The sequence below is a fragment of the Colletotrichum acutatum genome, assembly GCF_030867785.1.
Source record: "Colletotrichum acutatum strain CBS 112980 chromosome Unknown BDZ83scaffold_102, whole genome shotgun sequence".
Lineage (NCBI taxonomy): Eukaryota > Fungi > Ascomycota > Sordariomycetes > Glomerellales > Glomerellaceae > Colletotrichum > Colletotrichum acutatum.
This window is the reverse complement of record NW_026849096.1, coordinates 98,338-122,921: the sequence shown is the minus strand read 5'-3', so window position 1 is coordinate 122,921 and position 24,584 is coordinate 98,338. Positions and strand designations below refer to the sequence as shown.

Sequence of the window (24,584 nt, the reverse complement as noted above, 5' to 3'; positions counted from 1 at the left end):
GCGTGTCTGGGTGCGCCTGGCATCCTCTGGCCCAAGCTGCGTTGCCACACCCGCGTCGCCGACTCGAAACTCAATCTGCTGTCATGTCTGTCATTTTGGATTACGGTGTGTGATGGACGAGCCGTCCTACGTGCGTACTTTTGTTTGTGATAACTGGCTCATCGGCTAATGTCTGTCACATTTCTGCAAACATATCAACTTCCATGACGGCGTCACATCGTCAACTCTCCACGTCGAAAAGTCGAACCGTTCTGACCGCCACTTCGATTCCGAAACTTGGTCCTGTCAATCGGACCCGGACGACTGGGTCATTAAACACCCTCCTCGGTCAGGGAGACCTCCACCTGCCCTCAAACTTCATTGGTCTCGGCACCGTAGCATGAGTCTCTTTTCGCCCCTTTCGTCACCTTATGGCCGAACCACCATGATGTCCATATGCTGCATTCATCTGTTGTTGAATAGCCGTTATCCACAGCTTCGAGAAGTTTCGCTGGACTCTCCTCCACCGCTGGTTGAGCGCTCCCCCTCTTCGTCGCCAATGATTCTTCTACGATCACCATGATCCTTGCCCGGAGCACATGCGGCACATCCGCAAATCCCGTTCTGCTTGCGGATAGTCCCGCGCGTCCCCAAGATGGGGCTATCAGTTGCTGCACTGCGTTTTGCTGACGAGTCTTGACCAGTGAGACAGGAGCCATGATGTTAGGATCCAGTTTGCGGAAGTCGTTTGCCAGGATCCATGGCACGCTCTGGTCTCACACGTATCTGTAGATTGTAGCGAGGCACTAGGCGCCGACATCCACCCACCAGCGACTCGCGTTGATTACGGCGCTGGGAAGACAACCCCTGCTGATAGCCAAAGATACGACATTTCACGACTCATTGAGTGCGTAGATCTCGACGGCACGATGTACACAGCGAAGCCGCGAGCTTTGCGACAGAATTTCGCAAGAGTTTCCATTATCATTGTTGAAGACTAAGCGGAATCCGACAAGTCTGGTACCTTCAACGACCAGCGTAGGATTTCTTTTCTCTTCCACCTCTAGGCTTCACCAACTTGAAGTCGCGAAACTCAACAAAATTTTGACCACCCTGACCCTTGGGCATGTAGGGCTTGAAATGGAGAAATACTATTGTAGCTAGGGTGGGAGCTCGGCAACCGTCGGGATTCCATCGCATTGCGCGGGCGAAGGCCCCATTGGTCTCATTCAAACCTGACCACTCCCTTTGCCCTATCACCCACTACTTTTCTGAGGTTGTCCAATGCTAATTCATCTTTCCGTCTCGTCTCCCTCGGGGATTCTTCCATAACTAGAGGCTCATCACTGCTCACCGGTATGAAGAACCAAGGACGAGCGACCCAGTTGGGCATCCCGCTCGGTTTCGGTGAATAGTTGACGTAAAACGGCAATGTCAACTCCATGATTCCAACCTCTTTGCGGAATTCGACATCATCGAACTTCGTATGGATATCCGTGCTCATGATGCTGGTCTTGCCCCCAGGAGCGACAGCAGCTTCGGTGATTTTATCGACCGCTATGTGAGTTGCCAGATTGATTCTGGACCAAGACGCAAGAGAGGCCGTCGTTCCCATCTTGAATATCTTCAGCGCCGTCATGTTGCTGCTCCAGTGGTCGAGCAGCTCATGCCAGGACATGCTAGAGTGGTAAAACTCAGTCCAAGTGTCGTCGACAAGGTCGATGTCCCACGTGGCTGGCAAATACCCACGATTCGAGACTTCAACGTCGTTGCCGTCGGCGTCTTGAACAGTAACGATAGTATAGTTGCGGTCTCGGTCCAGATCCCAAATCTCCCATTGAGGGATTGTACAGTATGCTTTCGATACCACCACGCATTCATCGAGGTATAGTTCCTCTATCCCGCCAGCTGAGCTCTGGTCTCCGAGAGAAGCAAACCAGTCTAGCTGCCACTCGTGACTGAAGCAGTATCTTCCCAGACCTAGGACCTTCAAGTGCGGAAATCCAGAACCTGGTCCGCTGCCAGGATTGATGAGACGGAAGTCGAACTTGGGCTGGTAGCCCCAGATATCATCGTAGTAAAGAGATAAAGTTGTCAGGTTACAGGCGAGCTGTGGTTTGAACCATGACGTGAGTTCGCGGAGATAGAGGTCTTGCCACTGATAGTTGTACTCTGTCGGCTCGTCCTCCAAGTTGTCCCACAACGAGTTATCCGGGTCATCGGGTGCTACCATCAACTTTACACTTTTGAGTGTTGGAAGGGCCATCACTTGCTGGAAGATGGGCCAGTCCGCCAGGTGCTTCCGATGTAATGGGTCTTCCGTGCCATGATCTTGACCCTCGTTGATATCCTCAGCTAGATTGAAAATGGCCAACTCCTCTAGCTGGATCCTAGGAAATCCGCCACCAATCAACCTGTTCTCTATGCTCCAAGACATGTCAGGGGTTTTCAGGTCTCCCATCCAGGCAAAGTCTTCCGATGTCCCTAGGCTCTTCGACAATTGAACCAGATCTCGATCATCTTGGCTACCTCCGTGTATGCAGTAAAAGGCAACAAGAATGACAAAGCGCCGAAAGCTATAGATATCATAGAAACGATAACTTGTGGAGTTATTCGGTTCAGCGTTCTCGTCGCCGTCATCTGCATAGTCGGTAAACTTCAAGTTCAGAACCTTGAGCCCGGAGAAGTATCTGAGGTAGGGTAAAGCCTCAAGGAAGTCTATGGGGAAAGGGCAGTAATCCAGAACAGCGCGAGCATCACATGTGATCTCTCTCACATGTCGTCGAAGGTTCGCATCTTTTGCAATGTGCGTGAACCGGTCGCAGAAAGGTGGCTTGAGTAAGATATGCTGGAATGATCTCGGAGTTGCCGCGGCGGACAGAATTTTGCTCCCCAACCGAGCGGCGTGGGCCGTCGACTTTGACGTGTGAGCAAAGATGAGCCCAAGTACCTCCACTGGTAGCCGCGGCAATGGAGAGAGATTTTCAGCCATTTGTTTTTCAAGGCCGAGTTCGGCCGGGGAGGGTGGCTTCGTTGCGAGATGGCTGGGGTTGTGTCGTTGAGTTCGGACTGATGACATTTTGGGGGAAACTAAAATCCAGAATGCCAGCCAACAGCCCCTGTCTCGGAGGAACAAGAGCCCCGCACATCTAGCCCGCTGAGATCATTGACGAATGAGGCTCAAGCGCAGTGAAGTGTTGCAACCTCACTCTAGTGTTTTGGGTACTTGACTCTCAAAGCAGAAAGGAAGATGAAAGGATTCTTCTGCAGAGGTCCTGAAATATGACTCATATTCTGAAATGGAACGCGGTGTTATGATGTGAACCGCACAACTCCCTCGGCCCAGTGGCGGAGTTCAGAGCCAGCTAGATTGCGCTAGCAACTGGTCACTGTCGATGGAAGACACGTGTAAAATGCGCATGCCCGCAAATTCCAAGGGCCCTAGTTACTCAATATAATGTCTCTGGGTTTTTCGATGGCTTGATACCTTTCTTCCGCTCTTTATTTTCTTCTCTTCTTCTTCTAATGCTTACATGCTGCTTGGACGCTACATGTAGCCATTGAGATTGTAATCGACGAGAATATTCGTAACTTACCTTACCTATCCTATGGTAGTGTCGATTACCATCATCACATGGCACGATCATTATAGTCAAGGTGACGCCAAATCTGGTTATGACAATTTGAACGAATCCAAAAGCCTGAATACTGCGAAGAAGACAGTGACAAACGTCGTTGTTCACGCGTAGCAGGTCTCTAGTAAAGAAGTGCGGTCTTTTGATGGAATCAAGATCGCAACGATAGAATACAATCAATGCTCATGATTCCCCTGCCTCAACCGTATACGATAACCAACTGCAATGTCATGTCGGTTTTCTCAGGATGACTAAGAAGCAAAGAGGGTGGTGCTTGGCGTTCTAGCATTAACATTCTTCCTCAGAATATGACTGATCGAGAGTTGGATTGAAGCGAGACCCATTAATCAGCGACCAGGACGTGAAGCCATGGCCCATAAAATTTCGCGGAGCAGGAGCGGCCTCCGCAGTCTTTCAGTTTGTTGTCTCCTCGTTCAACGAGGAAACCAAGGCCGTTCCTTTGCTAAACGAGCCAATGGGGTTGGCCTGCGGGATGCAACTCTGCATTTTGCGGCTTCAACGGAAGCACGATATTGGTTGTAACCTGTGCTTCGCATTAAACAGCCTGCTTCCGGCCGAAGACATGGAGAAAAAGACTGGAGACGATGGTTGGAACGCGTTCATGTTGGTGTTGGCTTGAGGATGTTTCCCTTGAGACGTTATCTTCCCCTCTTTCTCACTTTTGATCCTACATCTCCCTCCCCTCACTTCGCTTTTGCTCTCCTTCTCACCTCTCACCCTTTCTCGACTTCGCGCCCGTCTTCAAAATGATAGCCGATCGCGCTTCAGTTCCTCGTAGTAATTCGGGCTCCGGTAGTTCCCGGAGTGATTCCTCGTCACCGGTCCCAGCAGCCGCGATAGCAGCGGATGACGGAGCTTCGGATGGTGACGGCTACCATGACGCAAGCGATGACAGCTCAAATGCATCCACATCTTTGGCATCAACTATTCGAGATTACAACTTTGAGAACAGACGTCGCTACCATAAGTTCAAAGAAGGTCGCTACATGTTACCGAACGACGACGAGGAACAGGATCGTGAAGACATGAAGCATGCTATGCTAGTACATGTGTGCGAGGGTGCTCTGCATAATGCCCCCTTGAAAAGCCCACAAAAGATCCTCGACATCGGCACTGGTACTGGAATTTGGGCTATGGACAGTAAGTGTGGTGTTGAACGTTCAATCATTATAGTAATTGGAGGCATTGGGAGTGCTGATCGATGATAATCACTCTCAGTGGGCGACGAGTATCCAGAAGCTGATATCACTGGACTTGACTTGAGTCCCATTCAGCCTGTTTATGTGCCACCAAACGTGCACTTTATAGTAGACGACGTCGAGGCTGACTGGCTCTACCCGGATGACTCAATTGATTATATTCATGTGAGAAATATGGCACCAGCACTCAAGGATTGGCCCAGACTACTTTCGCAGGCTTACAAGTAAGTGTTAATAATATTTTGTAGCTGCCAATTTACTAAACGAAGCAGGGCCCTGAAACCGGGAGGTTGGATCGAGGTGCAAGACATGGTGTGGGCGTTTGCTTGCGATGACGGCACAGTCGGCCCGGACTACGCTCCCAGAAAGACGATGGACCTTCTGAAAGAAGCCTTGGACAAATTTGGTGTGGACATAGATGTGGCCGATAAGTTTGCCGACCGTATTGAGTCCGCAGGCTTCGTCAACCAGATCCATGATGTCAAAAAGGTGCCAGTGGGCACTTGGCCAAAAGAACATCATTTGAAGTCGATCGGCAGCTACTGTGCTGCTGTCAACTACGACTCCTTGGGGGCAGTGACGAACGTGCCGTTTACAAAGGGATTGGGCTGGACTGATTTGGAGATCGAGGTTTTCTTGATTCAAGTGCGCAAGGATTTACTAGACAATTCCAACCACGCGTATCATTACTATCACTCTTACTCTGGCCAGAAACCTTTAGAAGCGGAGAGCTAGACATAGCCGCGGGGTTTCAGGTCATGCAAACATAGTTCCGAAATTTATTTCACATTTCCCCCACTGCGTCTTGCCGCTACACCAAGGCCAGGCTGCAGTCACGTCAAGTTCAAAGTTCCTCAGATCCTTTGACTGACCAGATGTATCCGCATGGAGCAGAATACATGACTTGGGTATGCTCCGCTTCGAGACAAAAACTTAGTGCAATAAACCATGAACACAACTTTAGGTTTGCTATGGGGTATGTGGACGACTCTAATCAAGTTGCTACCTTGCTCAATGTCGCGAAACCTCATTGAGTCGTCTTGTACAATACCAAATTATCTCTTTGAATGCAATCATTCTATTGAATGGAATCCGTAAAGCTGTTGAGGGACTTTTACCGTCGTCGCTATGCTAAAAACAGATCCTTGGTACGTGCCAAAAGTGAAGGTGGAATTAGAGATGCTCCGCACCAGTCACAAAGCCCCAGTTCAGTAAAATAGCACGGTAAGGCGACATATCACCCAGTGTCTGCATATGAGGCCTTTGTCTATTTCTCATCGTCGTGCCGATTTCTCAGACCATATTTTCGTGATTCCATTTTGTGGCCGCAATGGAGATTAAAGGGGTCGATTCATCATTAGAGTTTCGGGCAGCTGCTGAAGTCTCATTGCGGGCAGTATTTCTCTTCAACCTTTAGAATAAGGTGGTGCGAAAACTCTGATGCTTCGCTATCGTGATAACCCAACTCAAAGTCAAAAGGTAATCGAGACCACGGCGCGATAAGCACTTGCGAGAGATCTTAGATCAACTGACAGAACTTGGAGAGCGCGAATCCCATTTCTTGATGAATGCACGAGATTTCAAAATCATATGAAGACATCGCAGCAAAACGCCATATACGCAGGATCGAGACTTCGCTGAATTCCGCGGAGAAACACGATGGTCATCATCCGCGAGGTCCGTGATAAGTGATAGTAGCACCGGGTTGGTCAGACTCAGGAACGTGCCCATCGCGGTTAGCTCCGCTGTTGGCCTCTGCTCCCCATCTTCGCCATCATGAAAGGGGCACACGTCACGATGCAACTCAACAGCCCTAAGATGACAGGACGGATCTCGGCCGATGAGAATGAGTGGACTAATCACCGCGCTAATGAGCGCGCGGTGCAAACTCGTGTCAGGACCTTGGCCATCACAATGATCGTGTCCACTTGCCCGCTCTCCCCAATATCTTGGCAATTACATCTGGAATAGTTCGTAAGAAGCGCCCAATCGTGGGCTTTGCCTAACAACCCGGACCCTCTACTCCATAGTGGTTCCTGCATGAGCCTCACTTTGGTAAGAAACAACTGAAGTATAAGATACTACGTTGAAACGGCTGCCCTCAATCTTGTTCTGCCTCTCTTGTCTCCTCCCAAGTCGTTCTTTCTGTACATTCTGCATCATCAACTTCAACTACAACTCAGCTTCACGCCGGCGTGATTTGGTCACTCTTTCAGATCGATTTCACGCGTCCATTCTTTTATCAAACATTACATTCTTTTTCTGCTCTTGAACAACATGCGTTTCTCAGCAACCGCCGTTTTGGCTGCCGCGGCCGCGACGTCGGCGTCTGCCCAGTCTGTCGTTGGCACGGCTTACGGCTTCGCCAAGGGTGTTACTGGTGGTGGTAACGCAGCCGCTGCCATCCCCTCCTCCGTCGACGAACTCACTCAGTGGCTTGCCGACGATACCCCCCGTACCATCATCGTCGACAAGGAGTACGACTTCACAGGCACCTCTGCCAAGGGCAAGGGCTGCAGCCGTAAGAGCTGCACAGTTGCCAACGGCGGCCAGCTCTTTCTTGGAGACCTCTCCTGCGGCACCAGCGATAACGTTGCCACCACCGTCAGCTACGACCTCGCTGCTACCGAGCCCCTCATCGTAGGCAGCAACAAGAGCATTCTCGGCTCCAAGGGCAAGGGAATACTCAACGGCAAGGGCCTTCGTGTCAAGACCAACGCCAAGAACGTTATCATTCAAGGCATCGAGATCACGAACTTGAACCCTAGCGTTGTCTGGGGAGGTGATGCCATCGACTTGCAGGGCGGCAACGACGGTGTCTGGATTGACCACAACAGAATCTCCAAGATTGGCCGTCAGTTTATCGTCACCCACTTCGCCGGTTCCCGCGTCACCATTTCCAACAACTACTTCGATGGAGCCACCCCGGCTTCAACCACCTGCAACGGCAACCACTACTGGACCGAGATGCATCTTGGTGACGGAGACCAGATCACCATCGACAGAAACTACTACGTCAACGTCTCTGGCCGTTCCCCCAAGCTCGGTCCCAAGGGTACCTTCCACGCTACCAACAACTTCTTCCAGAACGTTCAGGGCCACACTTTCGAGCTGTTCACTACCACCCTTGCTCTCATTGAGGGTAACGCATTCGAGAACGTGAAGCAGCCTTACGTCGGCCAGGTCTTCTCAAACAGCTTCAACGCCCCTGACGCCAAGTCTGCTGCTGCCTGCTCCTCCAAGATTGGCCGTGCTTGCGTGATCAACAGCGTCGACTCCAAGAGTGGCCAGTTCAAGGCTTTGGCCCAGACTAACGTTCTGTCCACCTTCGCGAAGCTTAGCGGATACCTCGTCAAGCCCGTTGCTGCCGACACCGTCGCCAGCCTTGTCGTTGGCAACGCCGGTCCCGCTAAGCTTGGCGGCTCCGGCTCCGGTGCTACCCCTACCACTGTTGCCACTTCTACCCGCAAGGCTACCTCTGTTATTGCCGCGACTCAGAGCGCCAAGGTCACTGTCAAGGCCCCCTCGACTCCCAAGGTCACACCTACTGCTGTCGCGACTCCCAGCTCTGGCGCCAATCACACTTCCAAGGCCCCTGCTTCCCACACCACTAAGGCCGCTCACTCCTCGAAGGCTGCTCAGTCTTCCAAGACCAAGGCTGCTCACACCTCAAAGGCCAAGCCTACTCCTAGCACTCCCAGCACTCACACTTCCACCAAGAGAGCATCCTGCCAGCAGACCGCTGCTGGAAACTCCACCGAGTCGGCTATCGTTCAGAACTACCACCAGTGTGGTGGAAAGGGCTGGACTGGTGCCACCGTTTGCGTCGCTGGAACGTCTTGCGTTGTTCAAAACGAGTGGTACTCTCAGTGCGTGAGCTCCGCTACAAGACGCAGCTCCAAGGCGCTCCGTCGTGTCTAAAGATCTAGACATTGTATACATGAAGACCAAGAAGTCTTCAAAGCTAAGGTGTGACTGGATGGCACCCAGTTTTTTTTCTTGGAGATAGTAGTTTATAGTTGGCCATCCGGCCTTGTATCCAAAGCCAGCCGATAACCCGGTAGCACATAAGAAAAATATGTTATGATCAAGTTGAACTTCCCATCATCTCCGTGATTCGTTTGGCTTTCTGATTCAGTTATACAAGCACCCGTCATCTCAGTATGGTAAGTACCCTAGGTAACACCTCGTAAGGATCCGAAGTGCAGGCGAACATCCTTCGGCTCTGATCAAGTAAGCCTGTGCCTCACTTGATGACCTTTGTCAGTAAGGTACATGAAGTAAATGAGACACCCCCGTAAGACTCATCCTTCAAGGCACAAAAGCAACCAGAAAGACATGCATCATGGTCTTACCATGAAGGTACATGTGCTTGTTCATCACAGCATTTTGGCTCTGCTACTTCCAATCTTGATTGCTCAAATGGTATCGATTTCAATGCAGCCAGCTCAGTTTCTCACAGCAGGCAGTGACATGAACGTTCCGTTGATGTGACTGGCCCAATGTCACTGCTTATTGTAGACTTGGTATTGCCTATGGAGGTGAATCTGTCTAGTTGATACCGTCTGGCCCCTCTCTTGCTCCATCTCAAGTCTATAATCTTCTTCCGAGAAGATGTTCAGGCGGACCAGATCTGACAAGGTCTTTGCTACCTTATTTACACATGCCTTATCTACGTAAGGTCTAGACAGGGAAGCAAAAAATATGGTAAAGATCACGGGAGCACCGCTAATAGCCATCCAATGTGGCTCCAGACCATTCCTCTGTTCGTACTCGACTTGGTTCAATGCAAGCAGCGGCACCACCCGTAGTATGCTAAGGGGCGCTCCGGCACGATGATGTACTTTTTTCCTTTAGATTAAGAGTGCAAAGAGCCCTTAGGAAGTACACGAATCTTCTCTTATGGTGCCAGTGACATTCCAGAGCGAAAACTACAAGCTTAGGTCTGGCGTATCTGTTCTGGGGATTGGAAGAGGGGAAGTCGCTTCCTGCAACCTCCAGACAGAACCTTCAGTGCTAGGTGCACCATCGGCCTATATCTTGCAGGTCAACACAAGAGCAAGGCTGGAGTTGAGGTTGCCTATTGCATAATAGACTGCATAGCAGGGACTTATGCAACGGACATGACGCCCTGCTAATCCAGACAAAGAGATCAAAAAACCAAGATGCACAAGCCCATTAAAGGATCCAGCTAGTCAATATTGGTCACAAAGCCATCTCGGCTTCTCACCGTACTTCAACCTCTTTTTGAGAACTGATAATCACCTCCCTATGGTTCCAGTCATCATGAACCTGTCTCAAAGCAGATCAACTACAATCCACAAAATTTGAGAACCCAAGGCACACTATCATGAAAATGCAGATCTCCACCCTTTCCGTCGCTGCTGCTGTGTTTCAATCCTTTGTTAAAGCCGCATACCCGCCCAACAGTCTGGGCACATTCGCCTACTCTCACGGAAACCAGTTGGTGACTGAGAATCCATCCACTCAAACTACGGCACAGGAGCTGGTCGAACTTTGCAATAGCTCAGGTGCTATACAAGGAATCGCAACCTGCACCGCCATCTGTGTTGCCAACACCTACGTCTTCGGCCTCATTTGCCGCAAACCCTTCAGCTTTACCGACGACTTTACCAACAGGACCTATGCCAACCTAGAGCCTGCTTGTGTTGGTGACATTATTGGCATCCTCCTAGAGCCCGATGTTACTGCTGTGGTGTATAGAAACACCAAAAGACCATCGAGACATCTGGTTCTATCCTGACGGACAGTACTATGCGGAATTCGCAGTGTGGGATGAGCGGGCTTGTGTTCAAATACAACTACAACCTTTAACTTGTAAATCAACACGACGTGGCTGTTGGAGAAACGGGGTTCAGATTCATGACCGAGTCAGTATTTGTCTATGGTAGGCTTCAGTCATCATGGGGTGGGCGGGAAGTGTCTGCTCGGTTTAGGGAAGTGTCTGCGGATGGATTTTGGAACTTGCCAAGGGGAAGGGGCTACCGAGGGATCATGCTCGGGTCAGACTTCACATGAATTTGAACCTTAGTAAACCGAACTATTTTTCTTTTGGTTCCGACTCGTTTTAGCATTCATATGTGTGCCTCTTGTCTCGTAAGAACATCTTTCTGATAGTTCATATGCCGTGGAACTGGGTCATCGGAAGCTGGTGGACTGGAGAGATCGAAATGCGTTATGTGTAAAGTAAGGTAGGCGTTGCCTGGGGAATTAGTATCGTAAGCATTTCGAGACGCGCGTATCGGAGACATCGATGTGTCTTTCAAGTTTTCGCTACAAAGGACAGCATAGAGACTCGCCGATCTGTCATATCGACAGGTAGATGGACGCGTCGTGGAGATAGGGGGCAAACAGGTGAATGAGAACCTAGTATCCAGAACATGAGCGAACAAGTGCGTCGGTGGCACAGCTTTATGTTTGGCCTCCACTGTCCACAAACCTCTCAACCAACCCGGTACCCCACTCTCTTCAAAGACACAGCGAGGACCGGAGTACTCGGTCCTCTGAGCCGGATAGTGGCGGTCGTTGTGGGAAATGTGGGTGTTTGGCTGATGCCCACCAGAGCAGAATTTCGTGCCGAACATGCGAGCAACAGTCCGTCTTTTCGGACCAGAGAGCAGTATTGTAAGTAATGGGGCTAGAATCTCTACTGTCCCTGCCTCATGTTCGAAGTTATGAGGAAAATTCTGCCAAAGGTTTGACACTGCGGCTCATTATGGTGTAATAATGTCCCGGCAATTGTGGACGTGGCGCGATTGATATGGCGATCTTGAGGTATTATTTGCAAACCAGCCAGAAATGTTTGCTACTTCCACATCACGCACATCCATGTCCTCGATCACAAAAACGGGCCATTTATGCCACTGTGTTCTACAGAGGAGTTTTCCATCTGTTAACGGAATCCATGATGCCCGAACAGACATGGATGGACCGAAGTCGATATTTGCGGGTGCTTTCAGCACACCTACTCTCCTCCTCTCACAAAACTCTCCTATTCTTCTGCGAGCGACACAAAACCCACTCAAAGTCCAGCCCGGGGCCTTTTGTGCCCACGGACGTGCGATCTGCGGAGGGGCATCGTGGCCGTTCGTCGCAGAGTTCACTGCGTTGTTTGGATCGGAACCAGGGTGATGTGATGTGATGATCTGAAGGCGCGCAGATCTTCCACTATTTCACCTTTGGATGACCCATGCCATCGGTTATGTTTGGACGTTGAGTTCGAGCGCCACGAGGCCAAACAAGGCGATGCACGAAATTTAGTGCCCGGGGCTTGAGTGGCACGAGTGGAAGGCGTTTCCGCACAGGCCTCTTCTCGGGCGATCTACTGTTTCGAAATGCGATAGATCAACGCACCGCGGACGACGATATAATCTTTGAAAGGTGCCAAATGGTTGGGTTGACAGATGTGGCAAAGGTCACATAACTTCAGGAGGTGTGATGGTCTGTCGCCATCGCAAAAGTGTGATACACTGACACTTGACAATCCTACCCTTCAACCCTTCCATGTCTTCTATTCCTCCATAGTATAATCAAGGGTCGGCTTAAGCGGCTAGGTTTTCGTATTTCTGTAGTGTCATGCCACCACTTTCAGTGGGGAGGGTCTGCTCGGCCACAGTCGAAATTGAGGACAGTGATCCGGTATCTGCAGCAGATTGGATTCCCCATAGGGCCATTTTAGACTCTTGCACGAGTCGAAATCATCACTTACCCTGTATACAAGGGTCCGGTAGGCCAACGGTATTGGTAGACTCCATCAGCCGGCAGAAATTTGACACTATAAACCCCTGGATGCACAAAAGAGGGCGAGGGTGAGTTCGACTTGGTTACCAAGTCCCGGCGTTGAGTTCCCGAATTAAGCAACCTTTCCGTCAATCCCACAAAATAGCCTTGCAATCACGGCTACCAACACCCGTTGAAAGCACTTTTTGGTCTAAACATGCTGCCTCCTTGTTTCACTAAAGTGCGTCCTGCCTCCTCAAGTCTAGCCTGCATTTGCTCGCTTGTTTAAGGAAGTTGAAAATAACACCCGTACTCAGTTAGACCAATTCAGTCAAAAGAGCTTGTTTTCACCACTTTTGCTCTTCGCTGCGCTGCAGCTCCGCATCCACATTCAACTCATCCTTCATTGAGAAATGGGACTTGTATGTCGGTTCAGAAACCTATGGGTATGCTCTTGATTCATACGAGCGGCATTCAGCTTGTCGTCTCCGCCTGAGAAAATGAGCGCACCGCCGCCGTTGTCCGCCGATGGATCGGTGCCGTTGACGCCGGAAGGGGATGCGCCCCAGGCTCAGACGGATTTTGTCTACAGCGACAGCCAAGCCAACGCAACGATCGCATTCGGCGCCATCATTACGATTATCACAACTGCCTCTGTGATCGCTCGACTCTACACGCGTTATTTCATTACAAAGCAAGTCCGCATAGATGATGCATGGGCTCTACTCGCTCTGGTACGATTAAGTCTGCCCCGCCACAAGAAGCAAGCCAACTCACAAGATGCATAGTTCAGCACTATTGCTGTCAACATCATGCAAAGTGTTTTCACCAAGGTTTATCTACCTACCATGCTGGCCATGGTCACAGCCAATAATGAAGGATCAAAAGTAAGCCCTCTACTGTTGACTTTGGCGCTTCGTCATATTGACAAAGTCGGTAGATCCCTTATGCCGTCGGGATTACATACAACATCGCCATGGCCGCCTTGAAGATGACTTTCCTATTTCAGTTCTATCACATCTTCCGAAACGTGCGCATCATGAGAAGAGTATACGTTGGCGCCATCATCTTTGTCGCAGCTTGGACTTTGGCGCAGATCTTGCTCCAGATCCTGATCTGCTTGCCGATAGAAGCCAACTGGGATCACAGTGTACGGACCGCCAAGTGTCTCCCGAGCGTGCTGTCGACGTACTTCAATGCGACAGGAACATTGGTGACCGATGTGATCGTTCTCTTCCTGCCCCTTCCTACTCTTTGGAGTTTGAAGCTGAACAGCAGTCAACGTTGGGCGGCGTTGGGTGTATTCGGCATTGGCGCATTGTGAGTCATCCCAGCAGGCGGCATCTTTTGCGGTTACTATGTAGAGCAGCCTTGACTAACATGCCTGCAGAGTTCCCATCATGTCGGCTGGTCGTATTTGGAGTTTGACACACGCACCGCCAAAAGGGTACATGAGTACAGCGTGCTGGACGATCGCGGAGTTGGGCGTTGGCGTCACCACGGCATCTCTAGCAACCATTCGTCAGCTCCTGGATCGAAAAGTAAACGAACTATTCCAAAGACACCAAGAGATGGCTCGGCGACAGTCCGCCATGGTGACCGTCGGATCGCAGACGAATACTACACAACAGTTCAACACTCGATCTAACGGCAGCGAAGTGGATTTGATACACGGCAGATGGCCTCACACAGGAACAAACAGCGCTCTTGGCAATCATGGATCCCCGAGATCTACAAGCTCTTTGAGCAAGGTCTTTGAGGTGTTCACTAAGGAGAAGTTCCTCCGAAGCTCAACGGGCGGTAGCCAAGGTGACCAGTCGGGATTGAATCTGCAAAATGGTGCGACAAGTACCATGGTCACGACGTCCCGCAATCACAGTATCTCTATGTCCGAGGGAGCCGCTAATTTCTTGGGCGAGTTTGGCATTCTAGTAGAGAGAACTTGGGAGGTCGAGGAGATCCGCATGGAATAGCGGGATGGCCGATGTGACCGCAAGTCCGACCAGATTAATGAAGTAATACGATATAAATGTGTAATTGTCTAAAAAGCATCCCATCTTGGCAAATGATTGCTCAAAAATTCAAAGATATATGCGCGCTGATGATTATCGGTACTTTATGTACCCGCATCTCACGCTCCCTCGGGGGTCGATACCGAACGCCGGCCGAAGCGTATGGTTTCCTAGTCATAAACTCCGAGATCCACACGGACCCGGCAGCGGGGAACTCCTGCAAATTCCGTCGGAGTGATGATGCGGATTAGCGTTACGGTGAGGGTTCCTTGGTGATCCTCATATAAGCATTGGAGGGCCTGTTTCGCCTGGCCGTAGCGGAGAGACATGTATCCGTTCCAGGCCCTTTAATCAGCTGAGGGTGTCCTCATGACATCAGAGTAAGCTGAGGGAACAAAAGGGGGAGCTGGGATACGATGTAGAGCTAGCGCCGGACGCCCCCAGGAATCCATCACCCACAAACCGTTGCCGGCATGCACCGCAACATCGTGGCAGACAAGCGCTAGACCTGTTTTGGAAACATCCTGCGCCAGATGAGAAACAAATTGTCTCTGGGACGAGATCGTGAAGTCCTTCAACTTGAGATGCGATTCACGACGTCGTCAATGATGCGTGCAGTCTGGAGATACCTAAATTCCGTCTGGACATCAAAACATCGAGGTTAGCCGAGGGTCCCAATTTTGAGATGTATAAATACCCAACGTGAACGAAACACCACAAATACGTCGTGAAACCGACAGTATTTGTTAATACTTGCTTGTTAGAAGCATAGCAGCTTATCTATTCATCACCTCACTGAACCTTCTTCTTCCAGAAAGCCCTAGTCTCTCGTAATTCCATACTCTCACAATGCCTATCAATCAAGCCGCTTGGCTGACAGCTAAAAAGGCCAAGCCTTTGCAGGTTCGGTCAGCCCCATACACTCCAGCAGGCCAGAATGAGATTGTGATTCGGAATAGAGCTGTAGCCATCAACCCAGTCGACTGGTTCAAGCAAGAAACCGGCGACATACTCTACGACTGGGTCAAGTACCCCTGCATCCTCGGCAACGACGTCTCTGGCAATATAGTCGAAGTCGGCCCAGGTGCTCAGGACCGGTTCAGGATCGGCGGCCGTGTTGTTGGCCACGCCGTGGGCCTCGACAAGCGGAGCAATAAGTCATCAGAAGGCGGTTTTCAAGAATACGTTGTATTGCGAGCCGACCTGACTTCCCAAATTCCCGACTCAATGACATTTGAGGAGGCCTGTGTAATACCTTTGGGTGCTTCGACTGCCGCCTGCGGTCTCTTCATGAAGGACTTTGTCGGTCTTCAATACCCAGACGTCTCCGCAAAATCCACTGGGGAGACGTTTTTGGTCTGGGGCGGCTCGACGAGCGTAGGGTCCAACGCCATTCAGCTTGCCGCTGGAGCTGGTTACGAAGTCCTTGTGACAGCATCCCCGAAGAACTTTGACTATGTCAAGTCTCTCGGTGCCGCCGAAGTTTTCGATTATCGCAGTCCGGCTGTTGTTCAAGACATCATCAAGGCATTCCAGAAACGGAAGTCTGCTGGCGCAATCGCGATCGGGGCGGGGTCCCTGAACCCATGTATCAATATCGTGGCCGCTTGCAAGGGCCGCAAGTTTGTCGCGCAAGCCAGTGTCGCCGGACCTGGTAGACCGCCCACAAACGTCTCGGAAACTGTTTCGTTGCTGTGGGCAATGGCTTCCGAGAGCGCAACCGCGACATTCAAGTGCAAGACGAGCGGTGTGAGAACCAAGTTCATCTGGGGAAGCGATCTCATGGCCAACGAGGTCGGTGCGGCGATTTACCGAGACTTTCTACCTCAAGCACTGGCCCAGGGCAAGTTTATCCCGGCTCCCAAGCCGTATGTTGTTGGCAAGGGCTTGGAATGCATACAACAGGCATTCGAAGTCAGCTACAAAGGAGTGTCGGCCAAGAAGATTGTCGTGTCTTTGTGAAGATGAGCACCATCTGTACTTCATCAATCAAAGGTCCGACGTATCAGTATTTCTTATCCGTCTCTGAGCTTCTTCATCTCATAGATACTTAACGCGAGCCTCTACCTCACAATATTACCAAATATTCATTACTCTGCGAAATGCTTGAAGCATTGCAAACTTGAGCCTAGGTCCCATTGGTCTACAGTCAGTGACGTGTTCAAGTTTGCTGTGGACCAAATCTTCCATTACCACTGCTTTATAGCCATGCAACGTTCCACGTGGTTCATTGGCTTGGGTTGGATGCCCTCAATGATCATCCAACCCCTTTGATTTGTTGATCTCGGGATGGCGTCTTCGGGTAGTCCCGCTGCTGAATCAGTGCCTAGAGGAATAATTACCAAGGAACTGCCGCGATTGCAAAGACAACAATCAGACAAGCAACGCTTGATTTCTTTCATCAAGTCGAGTAACAAAGAACCCAGTAACGAACCATGGCCGAGTACTCTGAATAACTGCGACGCTACAGGGAATGGCCCAGTTTGAAGGACATGTCATCAGACGAGCCCCATGCGGATCGCTGAGAGATAAGACCAATTCAGAATTTGTGTGGTCGTCTGCTTGACTCCCTGCAAACCTTCGCGATTCATGCGCATTTTCGGCTGCCACACCGGACTAGAGGCTACAAACAGAGGGGCAGCGGGCCGCCCGCTGCGAACGCTGGACTCGCTTTCTAAGCCAAGCTTCTGGAACCGAACGTCAGCTCTTGGCATCGTGAAACAAATAGGACTTTACACGATTATGAGTCCGAATACTCGCTCAAAGCTCCGGCTAGGCCTTGATAACATTATTCATTGCCTGAACCACCGTCTTTCCGGTTCTGAGACAGCACTGAATGGTTGGAGTCATCTCCACCAAGGCAGGAGATCTTAGGACTGCCTATCGAAATGGGGATTGATGCATGTTCTCCTCCTACCAGCCGGGGTGGCCATGTTGCCGCACTCTGTTTACCCCATGATCCTGACTCGCGGCGATAGAACAGATAAAGAGATATGCCCATGTATACAATGCCATGAGCTTTTTTCAAAACCAGCAGAAATCCTCTTTTCTCGAGGCCGGCTGAGAGGTACTCGCAAGATTCTCGGAAGACTATATCGGACGCTTCAACAACGGTCAAAATGGGACAACAGGGACGTCAAGTACATACAAAGATCAAATATTTTGATGATCCGGGCGTACCTTTGGTGCCTATGATTATTGGAGGGTAAGATGCCAATTCCGACTTAATTTGTTGGAAAGCTAAATCGTGGTGCAAAAGTCCGGAACCCGGCAAGCCTCAACCCAAAGTCGAGATCCCAACAACAATCACCGATATCACTGGCAGAGAGAATGACTTCACTCTCGACGTTCAAGGTTTTCACTATGTCAAGCATCAAAGCCAATTGACGAACTGGGATGATGACGAGGAAATTAAGCGGGTAAACTACCCTGAGATGGAGAAACTGTGCTACAGAGTCCTATCCGAGACCGAGAACATGTGAGCGACTTTCTGTAAAGCTTTTTCTGCCCGCCCAAAATATCACAAGTCTAGCATGATGCTGACACGCATAGGCCCAAGCCCTGCCTGGTTCATATCATGACACACATCATTCGTCGCGGTCCCAAAGACGGCGAAGGCCCGAAGGGTCCGGCGCCGTTGTATGGAGTTCATGTGGACCAGTCATTCAAGGCAGCTGAAGGGGTCGCCGAAAGATGGCTGAAGGAAAGAGCAGAAGAATTGCTCAAGAAACCCCGATATCAGATTATCAACGCAAGTAATCTCTGGTCCTCGCTCAAAACCCAGATTAGCTGACAAAGGTCCGCAGATGTGGCGACCCATTCGCCCGATAACTCGAGACCCATTCGCGGTGTCAGATGCCCGGACTATACCAGACTCGGACTTGGTTTTTGTGCCCGTACGATTCCCGGACCACGACACTGAAGCCGTCGAAGTTCGCCCGCCGACGGCTTCGCAGCACAAGTGGTATTTCAAAGACCAACAACAGGTTGATGACGTGCTGTTCTTCAAGCAAGTGGACTCGAGCACGAAACCTGGTGTTCCCAGAAGAGTGCCTCACTGTGCTTTCAAGGATACTGACTTGCCAGAAGGCGCTGGTGAGCCAAGAGCGAGCATTGAGGTCAGAGCATTTGTGTTCTATGATGAAGACTAGGTACATGTACAAGTGTTTTGCAGCTCTGGTACATAAGGACATGTATGTCTGAAATTGTCAGGCGTGAGCTTTTGAGATCAAGCCAAGGCCCTTGATATACTCCTTGCCAGTGCCAAGTGAACGGGCGATGTCGGATGTAGACTATTAATCCACATATACTCATTGGCAGCATAGGTGCAGTTGTCCCATTTAGTGTCTGGCTCAGGCGTCCCACTAGGCCGGGTGTTAGTCAATTTTCCCTTTCGCTGAATACGGACTCGAGACTTCTGACTCACTTTTGGTATGCCGAACAGTAAGTTGTCGTGTTCTTGTAGACTGCCGTCTCTTTGTAACGTTCGGGTGTATCCATGACTCTGTCAAACAGTCCATAGGTGTCGTACTGAAACACAGTCACATCTCCGTGAGCCTCTCGCAAGTCGCTAACAAATGCTCCAAGACGCTCATTCCAGTCTTCTACCGCGGCTTTCTCAAGAGGAATACGCTCTCCAGCGGCGCTGGATTGAGTTGTTCTCGGCATCCGTTCAAGCGGCGGTACATTGAGGAACAGGAAGTTCCGAGCACCCGCCTCGTAGACTTCTTCCACCAATTTCTCGTACTTGTTAAAGATCATCGGGTGAAGGTCCGTGGAGTTGCCATTGGTATAAGACTTCCCGATATCGTTGATTCCGATGAAGAACCCGAACAAGGTAGACTCGGCATCCCAAGTCTGGTTTGTCCCGGTATAATTGGGGATGAACCCATTTTCAAGTTGACTCACAACGTCGATGCTAGACGCCACGAGGCTGTTGTCGACAGTAGCACCGCTTGTCGCGAAGTTGTATGTCAATAGCAGAGACGCATTATGTTTGGTGGTCAAGTATTGGATCCAGTTTTCTCCATTTGCACTGGTCGGGCCCGGGTACGTTGGATTACCAAGGGGATTGGCAATGGAGGGCTGATCGCGAGTGACATAGAATCCAGTCCTGGTAAAAGAATCCCCACTGCAGTTTGCATGAGCCTGAGAAGCATCGCCTGTTTCAAAAAGTTTCAACTTACAACGTGAAAAGAGTCTTCAGACCAGCAAAGCCTGGGTATGCTGCAACAGCACCTTGAGTCGCTAGAACACCAAGTACCAGCAGTGATTGAAAACTGTAGAATGACAAAATCATAGCTATGATGGGCTTCTTAGGTGATATAGTCCAGCTCATGAAATGTCCACATGTGTTGTCAAGAGTTGGTGAGGGAAGGGATCTTGGAAGGGATCTTGAAAGACTCTTTATACCGTAGGGGTTATCCTAAATTCGAGTAGCCAGGTTTAAGATGCCATCACCCCTTCCCATCTTCGGCTCATCCGTGTCTCCGAGACGGGCAAGAGGATATGTATGATGTAGCCAAGTTGAAGCCCCTTTTCTCGTTTCCATGTCGTACGCGTGGATCACTGGTCCCTGTGCTGGCAAGTCCGCTTGGAGGACTCGCAGCACATCATCACGTTCACCTACCTGTTGACGTTGTCCACACAGATATTCGGGGAACAAATGCAGATCACGGAGCTATCCGCCGTCAGATGTAAATGAGGTTCAGCCAGAGTGCATCAGAGCTCCATGTCCGAGGCAGGTTCCACCAATGGGGCGTTTTGTTAGTCGTTCGCAACTTGAGATTCACAAAGGGCCCGGCCAGCCCGGACCAACTCGGCCGGAAGGTCGGACTCGATGCCCGACTCCCACCAAACCAGTCGCAAAGCCGGCCCATAGCCCGAATCTTGAGTCGACGAGGTTAATGTGAATGGCCTCGGCAATTTTGAGATCATGCTAGGACTGTAGGGCACTTCTCGGTGCGTACGGCTTGGTTTAGCGCGATGCAAACAGCCCATACATAATCTTGGCAACACGAAATGATGGGAAGTTGGGAACCACTAGGCAAAGCATTGGTTATGATGAATGGCCAGGTGTAATATACGAGAAGGTAGACGTGACAAAGTGCCACCCACACATGAATCCTGAAGGCTGAGGGAATTATTCAATCCGCTTACTGTGCGGCCACGAAGCTAGTCGTCGCACTTCATTCCAAGCTCTTCACAAGAACAGCAAGGGTAGTTTTCGCACTTGTCGTACGGACCATGATACCATCCTCCAACAGCCACAAAGTTCCTATAGGCAGTCTCGTAGTCGCAGACGGGGATGGAGAAGACTCCGGGAGTTCTGACGCCCTCCGGGTACAGTGTCGCCTGTTTGTTGCCATTTGAATCCTTCTGCTTGTTATCGTTGCTCTCTGAGATGTTGTATCCGTTGGCATTGCCATTCGACTTGTAGGCTGAGTATGTGCTGATGATAACGTCGGTCGCAGCAAGGGATTCCCAATCCGAAGATTCACCATCGAGCGCGGAGATGCCAGGTAGTCCTTGGAATGCATCCTCGTTGCAAACGTAGTCGGGGATACCGTCGTCAGTCTACCAGTTCTGACAGTTGGTAACTCCAACGAGGAAGAATGTCTTGCCCTCGTCAAGGTGACGCCTTGCATCGACATCACTCTTGTCCAAGGTCTCCGGATGGCCGTTCGAACCACCCTTCCAAGCAAACGGGTTGGTGATTGCATCTTCGCCGTCGGCCATCACCACAACAGGATTCATTGTAGGGTTGGCGTTCCATGATTGCTGAATGAGGCCGCCATAGAAAATCTGCCTCATCGTGTTGGTGAGATTGAGGGAAGTGAAGCTCTCCGCAGCCGGCTTGAGCCAGATGCCACCCCTAACCTGCGAATTGAAGAACGACGGGTCTTCCTCGTTGAAGTAGGCTGCCATAGTGGCGTACAGTGTAGTTGTCTGGATGTCGTTCATCATGTTGATCATCTTCGCCAAGTCGCTGACTGTCGTCATCTTGTTCTCCTCGGCCTTTCCCAGTTGCTTGTTGATCTCTCAACCGCTAGGCCATACATTTCGGTCTAGGCACCTTCGGCTGCCTCGCTTTCGCCAATGATTCGCGAGAGTCCGCTAAAAGCCTGACCGCCTACCACGTCAAAGACTTGGCTCAGGGACCACGAGTTCAATTGTGTTGCAACGTCCTTGGAAGGGTCATAGGCAAAGGTGTCAATGAACTAGTAACCATCAGGTTAGCTGACAAAGATGCAATGCTAGATTGGCTGGGAGGACTTACGGTGTTCTTCATGTCCTGAGCATTGCTGGTGGCTTCAGCTACGGCACTAAGCCAGGCATTGTAAAGGGTGTTGATCCTGCTCATGGAGATGAGAATGAAGGAGCCAGCCAGAGGCCAATAGTTTCCTCTATTGCAAGGGACGTCTAAGTCGCACGCAGAAGTTATCAGCGGACCTTTTCCACATGGGAAGTCGGTGTCGAAAGAGAAGTACGTAGACGTAGCCGAAGACCAATTCGACTCGTAAGCGCGGTAGTAGTTGAACCGTTTTTCCCTTCCACAAGGCCGCAAAGTCCTCAAGACCGACGTCCGTCTTTCCCATTGACCACTCTTCGGAGGCTGGTGTAAGTAGTGTAACCTTCGTGGTATCGCAGATGATGCAAGTCCAATCATTTTTGTCATCCCCGCAAACGGGAGCATCCAAATCCGAAGTAATTGGCATGGCTTGAGCTCCAATTGACTTGCAATCCGCGTCGTTTGTTCCGTCTTCGAACGGAGAGACCAAGTAATTCATGTTGTAAATGCCTTGAGGACAGCCGGAAGAGACGCAGTACTTGGATCTAGCTGTCATGATCGTCCTCCCCGAGGGATCTTTGATCTCCATTGACTGAACGCCAGCCTTGATGTTCCCGGCACCGTTGTTGTAGTTGATACCAGAGCTGAGTGCCATGGTATTGTCCTCATCTCCGGAATGAATGACCATGGTGTATCCTGGCTCGAGTCCAGGCTTGAGAACGATGCTCTAGAAAGCCTGATTGGAGAGGCTCCAGTCGTCGTATCCGGAAGGCTTCTCCGTATAGACCGTTTGCACGGCGGCGTTACAAGTGACTCCGTCAAGCATCGATCGATGCCACATAGCACCCACAGCAACAGCGCCGTTCTGGGGTGTCATGCTGTTCGCGTCGAGACGGTTCTTGAAGGCGTGGTTGAAAGATGCAGCTAGCGGCTGCCAACAAGTATGGTCGAATCGCTCCTGATTCATTTAAAACCATGTCTGTGCATCGCTGTTCTGTTCAGGCCAAAGTTCAGCAATGTAGTGACTCTGGTCCATCGTTCCACGTCAGGAACTGGACAAAGTCTGCTTGCTTGACCGTATCGAGAATCAACTCCATTCGCTTTGGCAAAGCGTGTTGACCTGGGCGGTAGACGTTGGTCTTGTAAGAGTTCTTGTACTGTATGGGACTCAAAGGGACCATGTAGAGCTTGCTGTGGTTGTGTGCAGCGGCAGCCGTCAAGAAGTCTGGCGAAACATCGCCAGCAATCTTGCCGCCGTAGCCTTCCCGCTCAGGCCAAGCTGACTCCCAGCTGAAGGCTCCGTCGACCAAATCACACCAGTAATCCCTCGTACGATAGTTAGCTTCGAGCACTTGACTCCAGTCGAAAAGATTAAACAGCCTATCGCCAGCCATCAGCTGCTTCGTAGTATCCCAAGGTAGCGTCAAAGTCGGGAATGAAGAACATTTCGTTCGCCAGACTCTCTTTCCACGATTCCAAAGCTGGTGCCTCGATATACGCCGCAGAAAAAGCTTCATGATCCAGTTAGTTTCGTCATCATTAATTGGAGGACTAGGTTTGTAAACTAACTGCTGATCACAGGCATGCCATTCCACTGATACTAGGATGGCCGTCCCTTATACTTTTGAGAGATCCAAGCGTAGTCCATAGGGTTGAGTTTGTTGTCAGTTGTGGTTTTGACTTCGCGATAGTGCTTCATGATGAAATTGCTAGAGTCGACTCACTCCATCGCAGCAATCTATGCCATGAAAACACGCATCGCCTGAAGCCCATACATCCATAGAGATGTATAAGCCAAAACCGCCCACAGATTCTGCCGCGTCGAAGAGCAAGCTCAAAGATCCATCGATGAAGGAAGCCGCTGGGTCACCAACGTTGAGAGCAAAGCCAGCAAAACTTGGATGCTTGGTCAGCTGGTTGAAAAATTTTTCGTCGTATGACTGCGCTCACCCTGTGGCCTTTGCTGCCTCAATGTCCTTTCTTGCATGCTCCGCGGTGATTGTGCCAAGCTGACAAAGGTTAGTCTGATTGTTACATCTGAGGGGGAAGGTGGATATAAGGGTATGTTCTGTTTGCTTACCATGTAATGCGCAGAAGAGGCTCTTTGCTGGGCGAACGACCATCCCGCCATGGGGAGAACTCCGGCTAAGGACCCAACATTATGTAAGAGTCGCATTGTAGACCCGACGCGGGTTGAACGAGAAGATAACGAGTGATAAAGAAGGTTGATGTCTCTGGAAAAGCTTTTTCCGACAGAGTCACGGATGTCTCGACCTTTTCAATTGGACTTGGATCATCGTCTGTCGCAAGGTCATCAGCAGCTGCAAGTCGTGAGAGGATCTGATCCCTGACAACACCGGACTATATGACCACAGCGACTGAGCATCAGATCTGAACTCCAACGTTTAGGCTAAGAATCAGGATTGTTTCCACATCGTTGATCGTGGACCCAGCTTGAAGGAGCGATTCTTTCGGTGTCGCCGAGATGCGAAGACTCGAAACTTTGATTCGAGCAGTGCTTGAGGGCTCACGTCAGCATCAGATGCCAACGCCAAGAAACATAATGGTCACATTCTCCCCCTCTCTCATCCTGCCTTGGCTCTACTGTTACTTGTAATCACACAGGGTGTTGAGGGCTTAAATTTTCATTACGGTGCTACCTAGGTACGGGCCGAGTTGATGCATGGGTTGGAGTTATCGGAGTTGA

The 24,584-nt window shown here is 50.5% G+C and overlaps 11 protein-coding genes across 11 annotated transcripts; 6 read left to right on the top strand and 5 right to left on the bottom strand.

The window, feature by feature from the left end:
- Window positions 1-642: 642 nt before the first annotated feature.
- Window positions 643-3,540, bottom strand: BDZ83DRAFT_733614 (uncharacterized protein; the record flags this gene model as incomplete). Its single annotated transcript, XM_060512922.1, has 3 exons — window positions 643-1,113; window positions 1,334-2,697; window positions 3,513-3,540. The coding sequence occupies 3 exons, from the start codon at window positions 3,538-3,540 to the stop codon at window positions 1,006-1,008; spliced, it is 1,500 nt and encodes a 499-aa protein (XP_060361186.1). The 3' UTR covers window positions 643-1,005.
- Window positions 3,541-4,381: 841 nt separating this feature from the next.
- BDZ83DRAFT_755508 (S-adenosyl-L-methionine-dependent methyltransferase) lies at window positions 4,382-5,569 on the top strand (the record flags this gene model as incomplete). The annotated part of the gene is made up of 3 exons (XM_060514624.1): window positions 4,382-4,775; window positions 4,854-5,058; window positions 5,107-5,569. The coding sequence occupies 3 exons, from the start codon at window positions 4,382-4,384 to the stop codon at window positions 5,567-5,569; spliced, it is 1,062 nt and encodes a 353-aa protein (XP_060361185.1).
- Window positions 5,570-7,111: 1,542 nt separating this feature from the next.
- On the top strand, window positions 7,112-8,844 carry BDZ83DRAFT_706697 (pectin lyase; the record flags this gene model as incomplete). The annotated part of the gene is made up of 2 exons (XM_060511529.1): window positions 7,112-8,314; window positions 8,426-8,844. The coding sequence occupies 2 exons, from the start codon at window positions 7,112-7,114 to the stop codon at window positions 8,753-8,755; spliced, it is 1,533 nt and encodes a 510-aa protein (XP_060361184.1). The 3' UTR covers window positions 8,756-8,844.
- Window positions 8,845-10,190: 1,346 nt separating this feature from the next.
- On the top strand, window positions 10,191-10,598 carry BDZ83DRAFT_585985 (uncharacterized protein; the record flags this gene model as incomplete). Its single annotated transcript, XM_060505900.1, has 1 exon — window positions 10,191-10,598. The coding sequence occupies one exon, from the start codon at window positions 10,191-10,193 to the stop codon at window positions 10,596-10,598; it is 408 nt and encodes a 135-aa protein (XP_060361183.1).
- Window positions 10,599-12,704: 2,106 nt separating this feature from the next.
- Window positions 12,705-14,629, top strand: BDZ83DRAFT_795345 (uncharacterized protein). The gene is made up of 5 exons (XM_060515841.1): window positions 12,705-12,815; window positions 12,892-13,308; window positions 13,363-13,461; window positions 13,515-13,894; window positions 13,965-14,629. Exons 2-5 carry the CDS (start codon window positions 13,075-13,077, stop codon window positions 14,545-14,547), a joined length of 1,296 nt encoding a protein of 431 aa, XP_060361182.1. The 5' UTR covers window positions 12,705-12,815; window positions 12,892-13,074; the 3' UTR covers window positions 14,548-14,629.
- Window positions 14,630-15,435: 806 nt separating this feature from the next.
- Window positions 15,436-16,548, top strand: BDZ83DRAFT_795344 (zinc-binding dehydrogenase; the record flags this gene model as incomplete). The annotated part of the gene is made up of 1 exon (XM_060515840.1): window positions 15,436-16,548. The coding sequence occupies one exon, from the start codon at window positions 15,436-15,438 to the stop codon at window positions 16,546-16,548; it is 1,113 nt and encodes a 370-aa protein (XP_060361181.1).
- Window positions 16,549-17,705: 1,157 nt separating this feature from the next.
- On the top strand, window positions 17,706-18,737 carry BDZ83DRAFT_585993 (cephamycin biosynthesis protein CmcJ; the record flags this gene model as incomplete). The annotated part of the gene is made up of 4 exons (XM_060505901.1): window positions 17,706-17,791; window positions 17,846-18,064; window positions 18,139-18,341; window positions 18,385-18,737. The coding sequence occupies 4 exons, from the start codon at window positions 17,706-17,708 to the stop codon at window positions 18,735-18,737; spliced, it is 861 nt and encodes a 286-aa protein (XP_060361180.1).
- Window positions 18,738-18,814: 77 nt separating this feature from the next.
- BDZ83DRAFT_722367 (uncharacterized protein) lies at window positions 18,815-19,885 on the bottom strand (the record flags this gene model as incomplete). Its single annotated transcript, XM_060512469.1, has 3 exons — window positions 18,815-18,950; window positions 19,013-19,717; window positions 19,773-19,885. The coding sequence occupies 3 exons, from the start codon at window positions 19,883-19,885 to the stop codon at window positions 18,815-18,817; spliced, it is 954 nt and encodes a 317-aa protein (XP_060361179.1).
- A 795-nt stretch (window positions 19,886-20,680) lies between these two features.
- Window positions 20,681-21,620, bottom strand: BDZ83DRAFT_20079 (uncharacterized protein). Its single transcript, XM_060501653.1, has one exon. It carries the CDS (start codon window positions 21,306-21,308, stop codon window positions 20,775-20,777), a length of 534 nt encoding a protein of 177 aa, XP_060361178.1. The 5' UTR covers window positions 21,309-21,620; the 3' UTR covers window positions 20,681-20,774.
- A 33-nt stretch (window positions 21,621-21,653) lies between these two features.
- BDZ83DRAFT_755501 (uncharacterized protein) lies at window positions 21,654-22,565 on the bottom strand (the record flags this gene model as incomplete). Its single annotated transcript, XM_060514623.1, has 3 exons — window positions 21,654-21,806; window positions 21,866-21,992; window positions 22,144-22,565. The coding sequence occupies 3 exons, from the start codon at window positions 22,563-22,565 to the stop codon at window positions 21,654-21,656; spliced, it is 702 nt and encodes a 233-aa protein (XP_060361177.1).
- Window positions 22,566-22,726: 161 nt separating this feature from the next.
- Window positions 22,727-23,457, bottom strand: BDZ83DRAFT_20069 (uncharacterized protein). The gene is made up of 2 exons (XM_060501652.1): window positions 23,447-23,457; window positions 22,727-23,388 (listed from the first exon to the last, which is right to left on the bottom strand). Exon 2 carries the CDS (start codon window positions 23,269-23,271, stop codon window positions 22,888-22,890), a length of 384 nt encoding a protein of 127 aa, XP_060361176.1. The 5' UTR covers window positions 23,272-23,388; window positions 23,447-23,457; the 3' UTR covers window positions 22,727-22,887.
- Window positions 23,458-24,584: the final 1,127 nt, after the last annotated feature.